The sequence below is a fragment of the Leptonotus elevatus genome, chromosome 20 (genome assembly GCF_054856555.1).
Source record: "Leptonotus elevatus isolate MCC_2025b chromosome 20, RoL_Lele_1.0, whole genome shotgun sequence".
NCBI lineage: Eukaryota > Metazoa > Chordata > Actinopteri > Syngnathiformes > Syngnathidae > Leptonotus > Leptonotus elevatus.
The window spans coordinates 5,783,857-5,800,201 of record NC_141258.1 but is presented as its reverse complement, the minus strand read 5'-3'; the positions used below and the strand labels follow the sequence as shown (position 1 = coordinate 5,800,201).

Genomic DNA, 16,345 nt, shown 5'->3' with positions numbered 1-16,345 from the left:
ATCCGAGAGGCAGCAATGCAGCTGTCAGTCAACATGCTGATTGTGGCAAATGTTAACAAGGCAGGAGCGGGTCATAAATATCGAGAGAGGGAGAGAGAGAGAGAGAGAGAGAGAGAGAGAGAGAGAGAGAGAGAGCGAGAGAGAGAGAGAGAGAGAGAGAGAGAGAGAGAGAGAGAGAGAGAGAGAGAGAGAGAGAGAGAGAGAGAGAGAGAGAGAGAGAGAGAGGTTTTCCCGACCCGCTGAGGTCGTAACCTGTCTGCCCCAAAACCAAATGGCCCGGACATGTGAGCCACTAATTACAAGACGACATGGTAACTAAATTTTGTGGCTTTTTAACAGGATGACGGTGCACCGGTGTGGCTAAATTTAGCATTGGCGTCATCTTATCTAAGCACTTAGAATGCCTTTGATAGCTTCCTCTTGTACGACAATGACAGCAGCTCTCCGGGGAATATAACAGCACACGACGAGAATCAACTTTCAATTTAATACTACAAGATCTCTCGTACTGGTTCAAAAATGCTGCCGCTTGCTTCTTAACCGGAAGACGTAAGAGGCAGCGCTTAATTCACATTCTGGGCTCCCTCTGTGCACTTTTAGAGTTCGTTTTAGGATTCTGGTCCCAAACTATGTGATGTCCTACACTTTTAATTCCTTGGCGTTCCACACAGCATGAGACGTGAGCCCTTATATTTGTGCCTATTTTGTTTTCATTGTTTTTAACTTTTATTATCTTCTGTTTAATGTTTTATTTTGAGATGACCACATTGTTAAAATTTTGAAACGGTTTTCTTTACTAATGTTATTGTGTCATCTATGAATAGATGAATGTTTCATGTTGTCATATTTACTTACTATTTATTTTTTATTTATTCAATGAATCAAGCTGAACCTGTGGGTTGGCCTTTGGGTTTGTCGAAGAATTTCCTCTCCGGTACTGTATGTATGAAATGTTTTGGTGGGTTTTCTTCAGTAATTTAGCAAAACGTGGTGGCTAGCCTGCTAGCTAACAGGTGTACATTATATTAAAGCACACTATACATTTTTTGCATCAAAAGAGCACTTTGATGCCATTAATCTGAAGAATAGAAGAGTCAATTATTAGTTAGTCAGTCACTTAACGACCTTCACAGTGTCTGAATGGCCTTGGCCACCTGGGGGCAGTATAAGACAGATGACTATAGAGTTCATTGAGAAATAACTCTACTAAAATCATCAGTACGGTGCTAATAATAGTTTTCTATGCAGAGGATAAAGAACATATGACTGTGAGTTCACAATGATTAATGTCATTAAACTTCAGTTGGGAGCAAAAAAAAAAATGCTTGAAGCCTCTTTTTTTGAAGAATTGTTCGCTATTTGCCAAACTGCTGCACAGTGAGTTCTCCATGGAAGCTCCAAGATGACAGTTCAACAAAGCAACAGGCCCCAAGAGCGGACCGACCAGCTGTTTTTTTTGTTTTTTTTTCTTCTTCGCCCATAAATTCCTCAGTCACAAGCCCACGCTCCGCAAAAGACAAGAGAGGCTGTGGCCGGGCATGCCGGGAGGGTTGGAGAAGCCCGAGAAGGGGTAGTAGGGGAGGGCAAAGGAGGAAAGTGCTGGCAGCGTGTCGAGAGCGAGGAGAGATGAACAGACGCCACGCAGGTAGAACGCGCAGCCAGGGAGTTTGTACGTAAAGACAGATTACGCAGTGTGTTTTGTTGGACAAAAACAGGAAGTGGACCAGCTCAACGTGGGATGCTGTGAGTGCGCCTGCCAAGTGGCCCCATTAGTCAGGTACGACAATATGGCATTTTTTATTTTCATTTTATACTATTTTTTATTATATATTTTATTATTATTTTTTGTTTTTTAATGGATATTTTATATAATAATTTTTGGAGCAATTAAGTGAATTTATGATAATTCACCTTTACACAAGAGTTAGACTACATTTGACTAATTCTTAATACTGTACTTTTGTTTACGTTTAACTATAGTGAAGCTTTACGTCACATTCACGACGCACAATGTAGATTGTTTTCGCGGTTATCCATAGTTTGGCCAATGAAGGTCAAATGCGCAATGATGCTTGACTTGACTGTAAATGTCGGCGCAGCGTGTAGGAGACATGCAAATGTTTCCAAGTTCACAAAGCTCACTCTGTGTGGCGCGCACACTCGACGTTTGTCCTCCCCTCCATCGACGCCATCATCATCATCTGGCTTTTGCATTTCAAGTCGTCTCTCCCACGCCAGCATTTTGACCCCATCGTTTCGCTTCTTCTCCTCACTCGTTATCAAGAAGATGCCGCAAAACTCCAACAATAACACCCCCAGAAGGGTTGGGAGGGGTGGGGGTGATGTTGGAGATGATTCTCATCTCTTTGACTTGACAAAGATGTGATTGTTGGCATTCATTTAGTCCGTGACTGACTTGAAAGGAGGTTGTGGTTGGCGATCAGCTGGTATGGGAAGTAGGGAGGCTGACGCTCAGATTTTTCCTTCGGGCTCATCTTTTTCATCTGCTGTTTAAACAAGGTCAATAGTGCAGGAATAGATGTATACTGATCATCAGTATAGGAAGAGAGCAATGTGGAATGTATGAAAGCCATTGAGCAACTGAACAAAGACTCATTGAAATTGCCACATGAATAATAATAATGTAAGTTTTTTTTTCCTTTTTCTTTTTTATAGTCATGATGTATAAGGACTTTCTTAAAATGGGGAAATGCAGTTTATGCTTGCATGCATATATATTTATAAATAAAAAATGTAGAAAGCCATGATGTATAGTAAGGTTTTTTTTTGTTATTAAAATAGTCATGATGTATAGTACAGCTTTTTTTTTTTTTTCAAATAAAAAAATAAACTATGTATAGTCAAGCTTTTTTTTTTAAGCCATGATTTATATAAGGATTTTTTTAAATTGGGAAATGCAGTTTATGCTTGCATGCATATATATATTTATAAATACAAAATGTAGAAAGCCATGATGTATAAGGTTGTTTTTTTATTATTAAAATAGTCATGATGTATAGTACAGCTTTTTTTTATTTTCAAATAAAAAAATAAACTATGTATAGTCAAGCTTTTTTTTTTTAAGCCATGATTTATATAAGGATTTTTTTAAATTGGGAAATGCAGTTTATGCTTGCATGCATATATATATTTATAAATACAAAATGTAGAAAGCCATGATGTATAAGGTTGTTTTATTATTATTAAAATAGTCATGATGTATAGTACAGGGGTTTTAAAAATAAAATTAAATAAAAAAACAAAACAGCCATGATGTATACTAAGGTTGTTTTATTATTATTAAAAAAGCCAGGATGTATAGTACAGCTTTTTTTTTTCAAAATACAAAACCAATGATGTATAGTCACGGTTTATTTTTTTTTTATTTTTATTTTTTTTTTTTAAAGCCATGATGTATATATAGACTTTTTTAAATTGGGAAATGCAGTTTATACTTGCATGCATATATATTTATAAATACAAAATGTAGAAAGCCATGATGTATACTAAGGCTTTTTTTATTTTTATTAAAATAGTCATGATGTATATAGTACAGGGGTTTTATATATATATAAAAACATTATTGTATAAGTAAGGATTTTTTTGTATAATTAAAAAAGCCAGGATTTATAGTACAGCTTTTTTTTTTTCAAATTTAAAAAATCAATGATGTATAGTCAAACTATTTTTTTTCTTCTTTTTTTTTTTAAAGCCATGATGTATATAAGAATTATTGTTTAATTGGGAAATGCATTTTATGCTTGCATGCATATATATTTATAAATAAGCTTTTTATAAATAAAAAAAAACAAATGTATAAGTAAGTATTTTTTATATACAATTTAAAAAGCCATGATGTATGTATAGTCAAGCTTTTTTTTTTTTTTTTTTTTTTTTTTTTTTTTTAAAGCCATGATGTATATAGGGACTTTTTTTTTTTTTAATTGGGAAATTCAGTTTATGCTTGCATGTGTCGGCAGAAACAAATGTGGTGACTGGTTACACATTTGTCTCCTCCATCTTTAGTTGGAATTTGATTCCTCAGCACTCCCCGTCCGCATTCCTTCAGTTTAGGACACATATTCCTTGTCGTCCCATGCCGGGCGACCATTCGCCTGCCACTGCCAGATTGTTTTTTTGTTTTGTTTTTCAAGCACTCCCAGCCACCATGCAGCCATGCAGCCATGCAGCTGTCACCTGTCACTTCTGCAGTCATAGTGGACATGCTGGGTGGCCCAGAATAGAATAAGAGGGAGAATGTCGCTGCAAGTGGGTGAGGGCAAATGAAAAGTTGACATGGGAGGAGGAAGGGCAAGACATAAGGGAATTCGGCCGGCGTGTTCGGAGGCTTCGGGGGTGTTGAGCGTGGGAATGATTCCGCGTAGCGAGGTTGTGGTAAGGCCAGGCACACTTGATAATGAATAGTGTTCATTCATTTGAATGCAATATTAAACATAGATCGAGGCTACAGTTGAGTACGCTGTTTTTTTTTGTTTTTTTTCATTAAATGTCCTCTGCAGGATGGATGAGCAGGACCGAGTAAGCCAAGCATCCAGCGTGGCCACCATTTCATACTTTCCTGTCAGAAGGGTTGGTTTGAATCTATTTGCTTATTATTGTAGTATTTATCCATTTCAAAATGCAACTTTGTTATCATCAAACTGTGCAGGAAAGCGATGGCAAGTTGCAAACATTTGGCAAAAGATGTCAGGCAGCCAAGAGAGACCCCAACCGCCCCGTGGTCATCAGAGGATGGCTCAACAAAAAAGTTGTTAACGTCTTTTTAAAATATATAAATTAATCATTGCTATTACCAAAAGGCATTCATCTTTATTTATCATCGTTCCACAATAGGACAGCTCCGGTTTGAAATTGTGGAAGCGAAGATGGTTCGTCCTCTCCAACTACTGTTTGTTCTACTATAAGGGTAAACATTTGTTATCAGCGCTAGACTTTCTTATTTTTCTCCATGAATCTCGTTGGCTTTTGTTGACTTGTTTTGCGTCCCAATCAGACAGCAGAGAAGAACCCGCGCTGGGGAGCATTCCGCTGCCCAGCTACAAAATCTTATTCTGCACGCCGAGAGAATGCAAGAACAGGAAGTTCACCTTCAAGGTACCTTTATTATTATTTTTAATTGCTCTTTTGCGTATATGTGTTGATTTAAAAATAATAATAATAATACATAAATAAATAGTGCACCGTGGATATAAAAAGTCTACACACCTCTGTTCAAATGCAAGGTTAGCAAAGAAAATTATATTATGCTCACTAAAAATTTTCACTATTAATGTAACTTGTAACCTGTATTCTTTTTTCAACTATATTCTTTTTCAGAGGGTGAATAAAAATAAACAGTTAAAAAGGGTGTGCACACTTGTGCAACCACATTATATCAAAGATGTAACTTTGTTCAAATTTAACCAAAACCACATTCAATCTCATGTTAAATGGGAGTCACAACGCTTATAAAGTGTCTCTGATTAACCTCAAATCAATTTCAGATGTTCTAGTAGGCTTTTCCTGAAAATTTTCAACTTTATTGGACCACAACACATTTTTTCCTAAATGCATATCAAGATTGATGAGATTGAAACCTTCAGGCTTCACTTAGAATTAGGGATAGGTGAGTATATCGGTATTGGGCCGATACTGGCCTTATTTGAAGTTATCGGGTACTCATAGAGGCTGCTGATACCAGCCACCGACACTTAAGGCAAAGATACAAAGCCATTGTGTCAAATGAAATTTTATTTATCAAAAGTACTAGAGGTATCGGTACTCAAGGAGTAAATACTTGTATTGGTCTGGGGGATAAAAAAAAGTGGTACTGTACATTCCTAGTTAAAATAAAAATATTAGGAAAAGTCCACTTGAACAGCTGAACTTTCTTTTGGGTTAATCAGAGGCACCTTAAATAGTGGCAATTTTGTGCTAACTCACTTTTAATATGAGTGCGAATGAACACATCCACATCACAGTTAAAAAGGGTGTGCACACTTGTACAACCATATTATTTTTCTCAAAAATATGTTTTTTTTTCAATTGAGGTTATCGTTCATGAGTTTGAAAATGATTTATTTGGGGCTCATTGTTTATACCACAAAAATCTGGCATTTAAACAGGGGTGTGTAGACTTTTTATAACCATCACAACTCACAACATTAACACTGGGTGGTGTTATTCATGAACAAGGTAGTGCACCAGGGGATGCGGTCTTATTACTTCAGCGCCGACACTCAGGAGGACATGCTGGGTTGGGTCCGAGCGCTCAGTCAGTCTGCTTCCATGGAGACGGACGGTTCTATGCAAAGGTATGTGACGGTCTCACAAAAGGTAGATATCATTGTGGAAATTTTCCAATTCCAATCTTTCGCAGGCGCTGCTCAAGCTACCAAGATTTCACTCAGATAGGCGGCAGCACCGAGTCGGTGGACCTCCCCGAGGAGACGTGTCCAAAACCGAGACACGTCAGCAGAACTCTCAGCGAGCAGACTCATCTGAGCGGAGGAAGGATTGTGACGTCGAACCCGGAGCTGAGAGGCAGGAAGGGCGCTCGTCAGAGGAACTCAAGGTTTGTTTCCAAAGACTCCCTCCTGCTTCCGTAGTTTCACTCGTTTTGCTTTTGCGCAGCCCACCAGCTCGAACCCCTAGCCCTTGGGGTCCGAACCGGGAGGCGGATTCTCTCCCTTTCATCGCATCGCATGCGGAAATCATCGGCGCGGGTTCTTTGACCTCCCGGAGTCAGCTGGGGTCTCGCTCTCACACGCCGTTGGGAAGGGTTGACATTCGACCCCAGGATGGCTCGGGCACGCTGTACTACACACCTGCCTCACCCAAGATGGAGTTCAAATCCACTCCCGCCAGTCCTGTCACAGAGAGGTGGCCGAACATCGCCAAGGTTAGCGTAGCGTTTTTTTCTTCCAATTGCATGAAATGAATGGTCCTTTTCTACGCTTCCAATGTCTGATGGCTAATTCCTGATCGTAAAATGGCCACAAGAGGTTAAAGAGGGGGCGGAGTTTTATGACACTTCTTCGACAGTTCAACTGTCCAAGAGATTTGTTGTCATTCTTTTTTCTTCTTTTTTTTTACACTTTGACGCATGTAAGTGGCAGATGACGTGGGGGCAGACCAAAAGTATCCATTTGTGAAAAATGTGAAATTGACCATATTTGGACATATCATATAATAACTATTATACAATCAAAATTTGATGTGGTTCTGTGGTCCCTCTGTACAATTTTTAAGTATTTTAATTAGCGTTGCCAAGTCAAGTAGCTTTTATCTGCCCTAAAAGTCACTAGAAGTTGCTAAATGATGTCATCGCCTAATTTGCATAATTGGCAATTTGCATGTAATTGTAATGGGTGCTGTGTGAGAGAGGAATAACATTGAAAACAAAAAACACACTAAATATGTTTAGAACTACAAATGAGCTTTGATTTGTCGCTTTTGACACGCACACACAAAAGTCGCCAAGAATCTATTTGTAAATCCGCTACACTAAATTGACAAATGTAATTAGTGGTGATGAAGTGCTGCATCAACCAGTGAAAATACACCATGGTATAATTGACATCTTTTGAATTGGATATTTTGCAAATACATGTTGAATATGTCAGTATGTAAAGTGTATAATTAAATTGGACTTTGACAAGCATCTTATATGACATATATCACATCTGTGTTTGTAGCCCACGCCGATATATGGATCTGTACGTCACGCCCCCACTGGGCGAAGACCTTTAGGAAAGGTGATTGCGAAATGCATACAAACCTGCTTTTTAATGTCTTCTGATTTATTTAACGTTGCCTCTTTCTTTAGAGCTACTCGACAGGGGCCCACTCGGACCTGCTGCCCCCTTTGCCGCCCTCATCCAGGGTTGCACATGGGCACCAAACCCAAAACCAGCACCGCAGCCACTTATCTGTCAGTATCCCAACAATATTGAGTTTCTATAGTATATACGGAGAAGTTGTGTGTGTTGGTTGATTTGTATATTGTTGTTTAAATGCAAAAATGTGTTGTGATGTCATAAATTCATTTTTTTTTTGGGCAGCACAAATGATTATACTTAAACAGTGAGAGTTATGTAACAATCTGATCTGAACACAATTTATAATTTTTCGTTGGTTTGTGATGCAAATTTGTTATTGCCATGGCAACCGATCAGCGTTCTAAAATTGGGATGGCCCCGCCTGGACATCTCTGGTGTTTTGTTAGCACATGTTAGCAACAGGGTTATATAGTTTGTAGATTTTCCATGATAATTAGTTTTTATTTAGTTCTGAATTTAGTTTATTATTATTATTATTATTATTATTATTATTATTATTATTATTTTATTGAGTTAGTTTGAATTTGTTTATATAATACGGTTGTTATATGCTTTGTTTTAGTTTCGATTTTATTAGATTTAGTATTAATTTATTGTTTTTTTAAATATATATATATATGGAGTATTTGTTGGGTATAAGATAATTTAAAAAAAGTAAATAAATATATTTAAAATAAACCCCGAAAGCTCATGTGTGAAAAGAAGAAAATGACAGACATTTTCACTATAATTATAGTTAGTTTAATTAATATCATCTAATAATAAAAATATTTTTTTTTTAAATGATTTCACATATATATTTTTTTATATTAATATATTTAAAAAAATCATCTTCACTTCCACATATATTTTCTTTGGTGGTGCGCCGCAAGATTTTTCTGATATAATCCTCCATCATTTGGATTTTCCAGCCTCCAAAGTCTGACCCAAGGCCAATCAGACCTCTAGAAAGTGACGCGGACGTAAGTAGCTTCAATACGTGAACGGCGCTATACGAGCAGCGATAACGTGCGTCCTTCTCAGCTCAGATTGTCATTTTTTTTTTCTCATTTCCAGGCTGTGTTGACAAGGTTGTGTGGGTGCGACAAGCTTCTGCAGTCTTTGTCCGTTGAACTCTCGCAACTCCAAATGGAAAAGGTCGCTAGCGCAATAGTTGCTAACGGGAACACATTTCTATGATAAATATATTTTTTTAGAGTGAATTTTCTCTTCACAGGAGAGTGTCCAGTGTGCTTTAGAGGTGTTGAGGCTGCAGCTCGAGGACTGGAGCAGCCAGGGACCCCGAGCTCAGGAAGAGGCTCTGACCCAGAAGGTTTTGCTGCAGGAGGAACTGGTCACAATCCGGGCCAGGATGTGCGACGTGTCATTGGTATGCAAAAAGTTTAGGGAAGCAGGATTGCAATTATAATTTCATCTCACATTTATAGTCGCCTCTATATTTGTCTTTTAGGAAATGGAGGTTGTGTGGAGTCAGTATGAGAGAATGGAAAGTGAACTTTGCGTTTTTCGCTCGCACCTGCAGCACGTTTGCCACTTTGGAATGCCGCAGGTATGTTTGCATAAAACAAAGGCAATTACAAGTTAAGCTTTGATAATTATGTTTAGCTTCATGCTAGCAAACTTCATAGAAGGGCTAACGAAGAGCTTCAATGGCATATATTATTTATCCTCTGACAAGCTTCATGTATATCAACTTGTCTATTATACTGCCCCCAAGTGGCCAAGGTGCATATGTACAGTACAACATATGCAATTATTAACTCATTCACTGTCATAAATTCATAAAAAAACAAAAACATTCTAGGTTTTCATACTCTTGTTAGCAAAAGTGGGAATTTTTTTTTAATCAAATAGAAATTGTTCAAATGATTTTTTGACGTTTATAGCCGTCAATGGCAGTGAATAAATAAAAATAAATAAATAAATAAAGATTATTAAAAATTTGGGGCATCAGGTGATTAAAATTGAAATCGTAATGAATCGCATGACTTCACTAGTTAACTCACGATTAATCACAAATTTCATATCTGTTCTAAATGTACAGTAAAATAAATTCTAGCTTTTCTTACTCTTGTTAACAAATAAGGAAAACAAATGTTAAACTAATAGAAATAGTTCAAATGAATTTTTGACGTTTTTAGCCGTCACTGGCAGTGAATGAGTTAAACACACCCCCAAAAAAATTCTTCTTTTTTTCTTTCTGTCTTTCCTTACTTGCTTCCAGGAGCAGTCTCAGGCCCAGAGGGAGCTCTGGATGATGGAGGACATTCTCGCAGGGTTAAAGGTGAACAGGGACCACTTCCGCTTCCTGCTGGGATTACACAAACGCCACAGTTAGTATCTGTGCCTCTCCAACATATTATCTACAACTTAGTTTTGTCATTTTGCGAAATTAAACTGACCTAACTTCAAGCTTACCTTGTGTTCAGGGTTCGAGTCCTCAGGCCCGCATCCTGGATCTCCTGGTTCTCCTGGTTCTGCCACAGAGATTCCTCACGTGCCAATAGTAAGGCCACTGTGTTTCTGTCAACTGTCCGGCTTTCTATGAGAGTATTTTTCTGTCAATCTGCTCAACAATGAAAAATTAAGATTCAAGGAGAACTAAGTGGTCATGTGCCTTAAACCGTAATCTGAAACCCAAACCATTGTTTAAAACCCTTAAAATCCTCATTTGAAATCCTGGTCCTAGTTTAAAAACCCTATTTTGAAACCCGAGCCCCAAATTTAAAACACACCTCGTGTCTGAAATTAGGGTTTTTAAACAAGACCTCAAATGAGACTATAGGTCTTGTTTAATAAACGCTATTTTGAAACCCTAACTCTAGTTTAAAACACTCAGATGAGACCCTACATTTTATTTAGAACCCTGATATGAGACATTAGGCCTTTTTTTTAAATCCTACTTTGAACCCCTAAAACTAACACCAGTTTAAAATGCTACTTTGAAACCCTAACTTTAGCTTAAACCCCTAACATAAGATCCATAGATCTTATTTAAAACCGCAATCTGAGACTGTAGGTCTGCTTTCGAACCCTATCTCTAGTCTAAAATTCCATTTTGAAACCATGGCCGTAGTTTAAAACCCTCATTTGAAGCCCAAGCCATGGTTCAAAACCCTACCTTGAAACATAGCGTGCCCTAATTTGAACCCCTACTTACACATTCCGAGGGTTGCATCCCTCATCCATAACTCGAACCGCTGTTATAAACTGAGACTATTTTGAAACTTGAAATTGGAAACCCAAACCACAGCACAGTGGATCCCAGTTCTGATGCCAAAACCCGAGTCGCGTTACTTATGTGCGAAATTAAGGGATATATGACGGCCATGTCACATGTTTGAACCCCAGCAGAATGTGGAACAAGAGCCACCGCCAGTCCGCCCTCCTTTACCTCGGGAGTTGCTGGAAAGCATTCCGAGCAGGAGCCAGGACCTCGGCTGGACCGATTCCTCGTATGATGTGAGGATAAAACGTTTCGCAAGCCAATTGGACACTTTTTGATGAAAATCTGTTGTCGCCTTTCAGGGGATCTACGCTGATCACAAACACAGAAGAGGCAAAAGTCAACCTGACCTCCTCCTCGCGCAACCGCACCAGGACGCATCTGGTTTGCGCTGATTCCCGTTGAAAATAATGACACCTTCTCCTCACTTTAATGCCTCTTCTTTTTATACCATTTGTCATGTTTATTTACCTCGCTAGCATCTCAGGGGATGACGAAGGGGAACGCGGCCGATACAACGTCCCAATTAACCAAGGTTGGACTCCTCTTATTTTCCACTGCGCTGGTTTTTACCCCGGCTAATGTGTTCCCAAACACGCAGCCAAATATAGATCCGCTCCAAAACTGATTTTTTACCTCTTTGCTATCGCAGCCAAATGAAAAAAGTCTTTGATTCTGTCATCTTCCCTGCAATTAGGGCATGTTGCATTACTCGCTTTGGCCGACAGGGGAGAGCAGGAGCTCACGCCTCAGTCGAGCAGCACCCCCCCCTCACTCCCCCCCCCCTATCCCCTTCTGGCACCTATCATACTTTTCTCACATGCATGCACACATGGATACATTCGCACGCATGCACAATCACATGCTAACGCGGGAATATCTGCACTAACAAGTGTGATGTTCTAAGTCGCCCCGTGTCGCCTTTTTTTTTTAGAAGATGAAGATGAGCGAGGAGGAGCAGATGGAGAGGATGAAGAGGAACCAGGAGAGGATGACTAATAGGAAGAAACCTCCCATACGCTCTCCAGCTGCCAACACCCAAAGTCAAAGTTCAGAAACGCAAGAGGTTTGTAGGCTGATCGCAAAACAAATCTGATTTTGTGTCGGTGCGCAAGCGCACGCTCCGATAAATGCTCTCATAAAGCGGAACCTCAATTTTAACGGTGTGACTGGAGGAACGAGTCGTCCATTTTAGCTGATTGTCCACAAAACACCCAATACAGAACAAAGATCATTGTAAATAAATAAATAAATAAATAAATACAAATCTTGAAAATTATTTTAAAAAAAAGTTGACCCAAACTTATCTGAGCCACGATGTTAGCGCTTTCAAAAAATAGCATTTTTTGAGAGGAGTGTGTAACTAGCGGCTGATTTAAAAACAGCCATAGATATGAACAGGTAGATACGAAAGCTCCTTTTTTGAGCTGCGTGCGTACACGATGCTAAGCTATATGTCCATGCTTCCCGTTACTCTTAAAGTCAACCTTAAACATTTCTTGACAATAATATGTCATATGTGACCTCACTCGTCTAAACATGACGTTCTGATTAATATTCCATTTGTGGAATGTGAGTCATGCTGCAAAATCCAGCATTTTTATCCATCTCAGGCGGCGGCCATTTTGTCACTTGCCGTCGACTTCAGATGACATCACAGCTAACCTGTTTAATGAAGCTGAGCTGTGATTGGTTGTTACCTGAGACCTTACGCTACAGCAAGTGGCTAAATGGCCGCCTTCTGATATTGATTAAAATAAAATAAAAAAGCTTGATTTTGCTGCTTAACTCATATTCCACTAACAATAATAACCAAAATAGACGAGAGGGGCTGCATAGAACATACTATTGTCAATAATTTTACCTTTTAATGGGAACATCGCCACTGCTAACATGGCCGCTACCTTTTAGCCTGCTCTACTATAAATCTGTGACTCAAAACTATTTTCTGTCCGTTGAATCCAACTGTATATTTATTTACTCTCTTCCTCAGGCCCCCTTTCCTTTAAGGGTGACGCGAGTGGTTACCGCTGTGCTGCCGTCTTCCCTGGTGGCCCGGCGTGTTTCCGTGGAGGATCCCCCGCCGGAGCTCGAAGCCCCGCTGCCTGAACAGGTCTCGTCTGAGGCGCAGCGACGGCTGCCGGAGCCCGGCGAAAAATCCAGGCCGACTCAATTCTCGGCAGAGAAGCCCCGGGAGCATCTTGTTATGAAGGCAAGCCGACGAGCAGCCAGGAGCTCTGAAATGGACTCGGACGTCAGCAGAGCTGCTTCCGCAGAGATTTCGGGGACGCAGCCAACGGAAGCTCTCACAGATGGTCTCGGCTCTGAAATTAAGGTTATTTGAGTTAATGGCGGGATTAAAATATAATATTCTGGATTATTGCTTCAAAACTGTCAAAAGTAACCCAAATTAGTTGAAATGGCTAACCCAAGCAAATGCCATTTGCCCTCTCATTGCAAATGCGCGCACAGGCTGTCGAAGAGCCTTCTTCCCACTTGACCACTGACATGGAGCCTAACCTCTGTATGACCCCTGAGCAGCGCGAGGCCAAACTCAGACGTGTGGAACGCATCCGGCAGCGAGTCATACAAAGGTACAATATCATATAGTACAGCGTGTTTTATTACAGTACAGTAAAAAAAGAAAAAAAGAAGAATAAAAAAAAAGAACAAAAGTCTAAGGCTACCGAGATTTGATTTAGGCTGATCCCTTTTCATAACATTTAGATTTTAAATGATGTGAAAGGGATCATTTAGAGTCTGAATTATGGGATTCGACTAAATAGAAGCTTGGAGTAGTGACCCTTAGATTTGTTTTTATTTTTATTAAATAATGCGAAGAAAAAAAAAAGTTTTTAGCTAGCTAGCTACTTAGCTATCTAGCTATCTAGCTAATTAGCTAGCAACAATATTGATACACTTTCTCTATTTCTGTTATTTAGCTAGCTCACAATTTACCAAGCTAAATGCAAACTAGTCATTCCATTCTACAGTATTGTAACACCTAGTATAAAAAAAATACAATTTTATATATATATATATATATATATATATATATATACACAGTATATTTATCTATCTATCTATTTGTCAGTGCCATTACACCGGTCAAGCGGGAGGATCGTCTCCATGACACATCAGGAAAGCAAAGAGCAACATCGGGTAGGCCTACTTATTTCGTATCTTGCTATTTTGTTGCAGATGAATTGATATTCCTCTCCAGTTTGATGAACGGTCATTTCTGTTCTTTTAGATCATGAATCGAACGGCCCAGAGAAGACCTTCAGAACTTCTCTGAGCTGTGTTCCTCCGGATTCTCCGATCTCCGATGCGACCTCGCAAGTTGAAAACAAACAAAAACAGCACGCAAAGGGTCCCATAAAGTTCGGGAGCAGAACGCAGCATAAAAGTTACAGTCGCAGGGCAGGCGTTGCCACTAAAATCAAACGGCCGCCGTCGCCGCATCACGTCACGTCGATGACAGTCTATCAGAAAGATGGAGGGTGGATGGAGGATGGAGACAAGCGAGAGCTTCACGAATCTGACGACAGGCATAATCCATCTTCCGATTTGAGATCCAAGTGGTTCCTCTCCACCAACCACCGTCTTGAATTCCGACCACTGCACATCCCTGATATTGACATCAAGGACGACCGCCCCGCTTGTTCCGATGAAGGCGGCGAGTCCGGTATGATGTCGTCCGCCGTCATTCAGAGCTTGGAAAAAATGAAAGAAAACCACTCGCTGTTCTATAAGATCGCCTGCGACATCAGCATCTCCGACACGGACATCGCCAAGAATGACGGCCATTCGCGAGAGGAGCTCGCCATCGCCGAATCTGTGGTCAGAAGCGCATCTGACACTGAAACGGACCAACTGGTAGCTAACACGGTGGACGCACTCAGGTTGTACATCGAAGAATCGAAACACGGAGATCCAGCTCAACACACGGCTTACGATCAGGCCTTGGAACGTGACCGAGAGGAGGACGGTGGGACCAAGAAGTCCGAGGAAAGGAGTTTGGGCCAAGACGGAGCAGAGGACCAGGGAAACTCGAAGAGCGTCAGTCGGACCGCATCTCTCCAAAAGCCGAAAGTAACCGTTTTCAGGACCAGTTTGTAGGAGGAACCGTTGCTTGAATGATCTTATTTGTCAAAGTGACTGAAGTGAAAAATATCTGTTGGACCAGAACTTTTCAACACACGGGGTCTCGGGCCACCATTAGATTTATAATAGTACGCTCACCAAACTTCAGAGTACCTAACTATTGAGGGTAGACCACCTTTATTGACAATTTTTTTGTTCATGGTGGCCAGTAGAAAATGTACAGTTGATGCCGGCGACTTTCCTGACATTTTCATGTGGATGCAGTATCCTTAGAGCTCGCTGGATACTCTGACACAATTCATTCATATTAACTATATAATTAAACAGTCAATTTCAAATTGATTTGAAAGCAAATAAAAAATTTAAAAAAGTTTAGAAAATAGCGTTTTTTTACTTACATTTTTTACTTACACACAAGCAAGCAACATTTACCATACCATCCACAGGATATAAAATACACACATAGCCAGAACGATCTAGTTCTCAACAAACGAAGTAAAAAGCAGCATTTAGAATTGGGAAGAATGAAGACATTTTTGTGTCTGTGCTTTTTAGTTTTGATGTGAATGAATGGGGGGCGGGGGGGGGTGTTTATGTAGTAAATTGAAATCAGCAAAATGTTGCTTTTCACTCAGACTTGATTTTTCTTGTATTATGGGTGTGTTGAGCAAAGTTTTGGATATGTATAGTTCATGAAACCATGATAAACAACGACCTCACCAGCCTCATCACCTTACGAGCTTGCTAAGGCCACCCCACTGAAAGTTTTCTAGCTACGCCCCTGCTCAGGTTTTTTTTTTCCAGAGATTAAAAAAACATGTTTATTAAAAAAATTTTTTTTTTAAACATTACTGTGTACATGCAAGATGCACACATGCAAATTGTTCTTGTGACCCTGAGGATAACAAATGAATGGATGGATATAACTGTCGGCAAATGACAAAATGCTCCTGTGTTTTGTATCTTAAACATCCTCATTAATAAAGATGCCGTGCTCGACATGGAAAGCCCCTCCAGCTCCTGATTCATTTGCACATTATATCTTTTTTTTTTTTTTTTTTTTAATTTAAAGGACGTCCCCGGGTGCTTCTGCTGCTCTCTGAAAATACCTGACGCAGAATTTAGACGGAGCCCCACAAAAAAAAAAAAAAATAATAAAATGCCTTTGTCA

General features: G+C 39.6%; 1 protein-coding gene and 1 long non-coding RNA gene across 7 annotated transcripts; one reads left to right on the top strand and one right to left on the bottom strand.

Annotated features, from left to right (window-relative positions):
- The first annotated feature begins 1,543 nt into the window (after positions 1 to 1,543).
- plekha4 (pleckstrin homology domain containing A4) lies at positions 1,544 to 16,190 on the top strand. Of its 6 annotated transcripts, XM_086065118.1 has the most exons (25): positions 1,544 to 1,645; positions 1,716 to 1,777; positions 4,521 to 4,590; positions 4,670 to 4,768; positions 4,855 to 4,927; positions 5,015 to 5,115; positions 6,196 to 6,314; positions 6,380 to 6,574; positions 6,634 to 6,901; positions 7,698 to 7,757; positions 7,829 to 7,933; positions 8,753 to 8,803; positions 8,898 to 8,978; positions 9,058 to 9,210; positions 9,292 to 9,390; positions 10,066 to 10,174; positions 10,271 to 10,347; positions 11,193 to 11,303; positions 11,370 to 11,451; positions 11,547 to 11,602; positions 12,002 to 12,133; positions 13,061 to 13,402; positions 13,540 to 13,661; positions 14,162 to 14,229; positions 14,321 to 16,190. In XM_086065118.1, exons 3-25 carry the CDS (start codon positions 4,522 to 4,524, stop codon positions 15,187 to 15,189), a joined length of 3,441 nt encoding a protein of 1,146 aa, XP_085921244.1. In that variant the 5' UTR covers positions 1,544 to 1,645; positions 1,716 to 1,777; position 4,521; the 3' UTR covers positions 15,190 to 16,190. The 6 variants fall into 6 exon arrangements, with proteins under 6 accessions (XP_085921244.1, XP_085921247.1, XP_085921246.1 ...); XM_086065121.1 differs by having other exon boundaries at positions 1,586 to 1,777; positions 4,860 to 4,927; XM_086065120.1 differs by having other exon boundaries at positions 1,586 to 1,777; positions 11,196 to 11,303.
- Positions 5,274 to 11,820, bottom strand: LOC147156618 (uncharacterized). Its single transcript, XR_015091833.1, has 3 exons — positions 10,260 to 11,820; positions 10,056 to 10,152; positions 5,274 to 6,869 (listed from the first exon to the last, which is right to left on the bottom strand). It is a non-coding gene; the product is annotated as an uncharacterized LOC147156618 (long non-coding RNA).
- Positions 16,191 to 16,345: the final 155 nt, after the last annotated feature.

What these genes read in the sequence shown, in the direction of transcription:
- plekha4 (XM_086065118.1), top strand. Translation starts at nt 4,522, where the DNA reads ATGGATGAGCAGGACCGAGTAAGCCAAGCATCCAGCGTGGCCACCATT. An exon ending in GCTCGTCAGAGGAACTCAAG is followed by an intron (nt 6,575 to 6,633) that starts GTTTGTTTCCAA and finishes GCTTTTGCGCAG; the next exon opens with CCCACCAGCTCGAACCCCTA. An exon ending in CGGCAGCGAGTCATACAAAG is followed by an intron (nt 13,662 to 14,161) that starts GTACAATATCAT and finishes TCTATTTGTCAG; the next exon opens with TGCCATTACACCGGTCAAGC.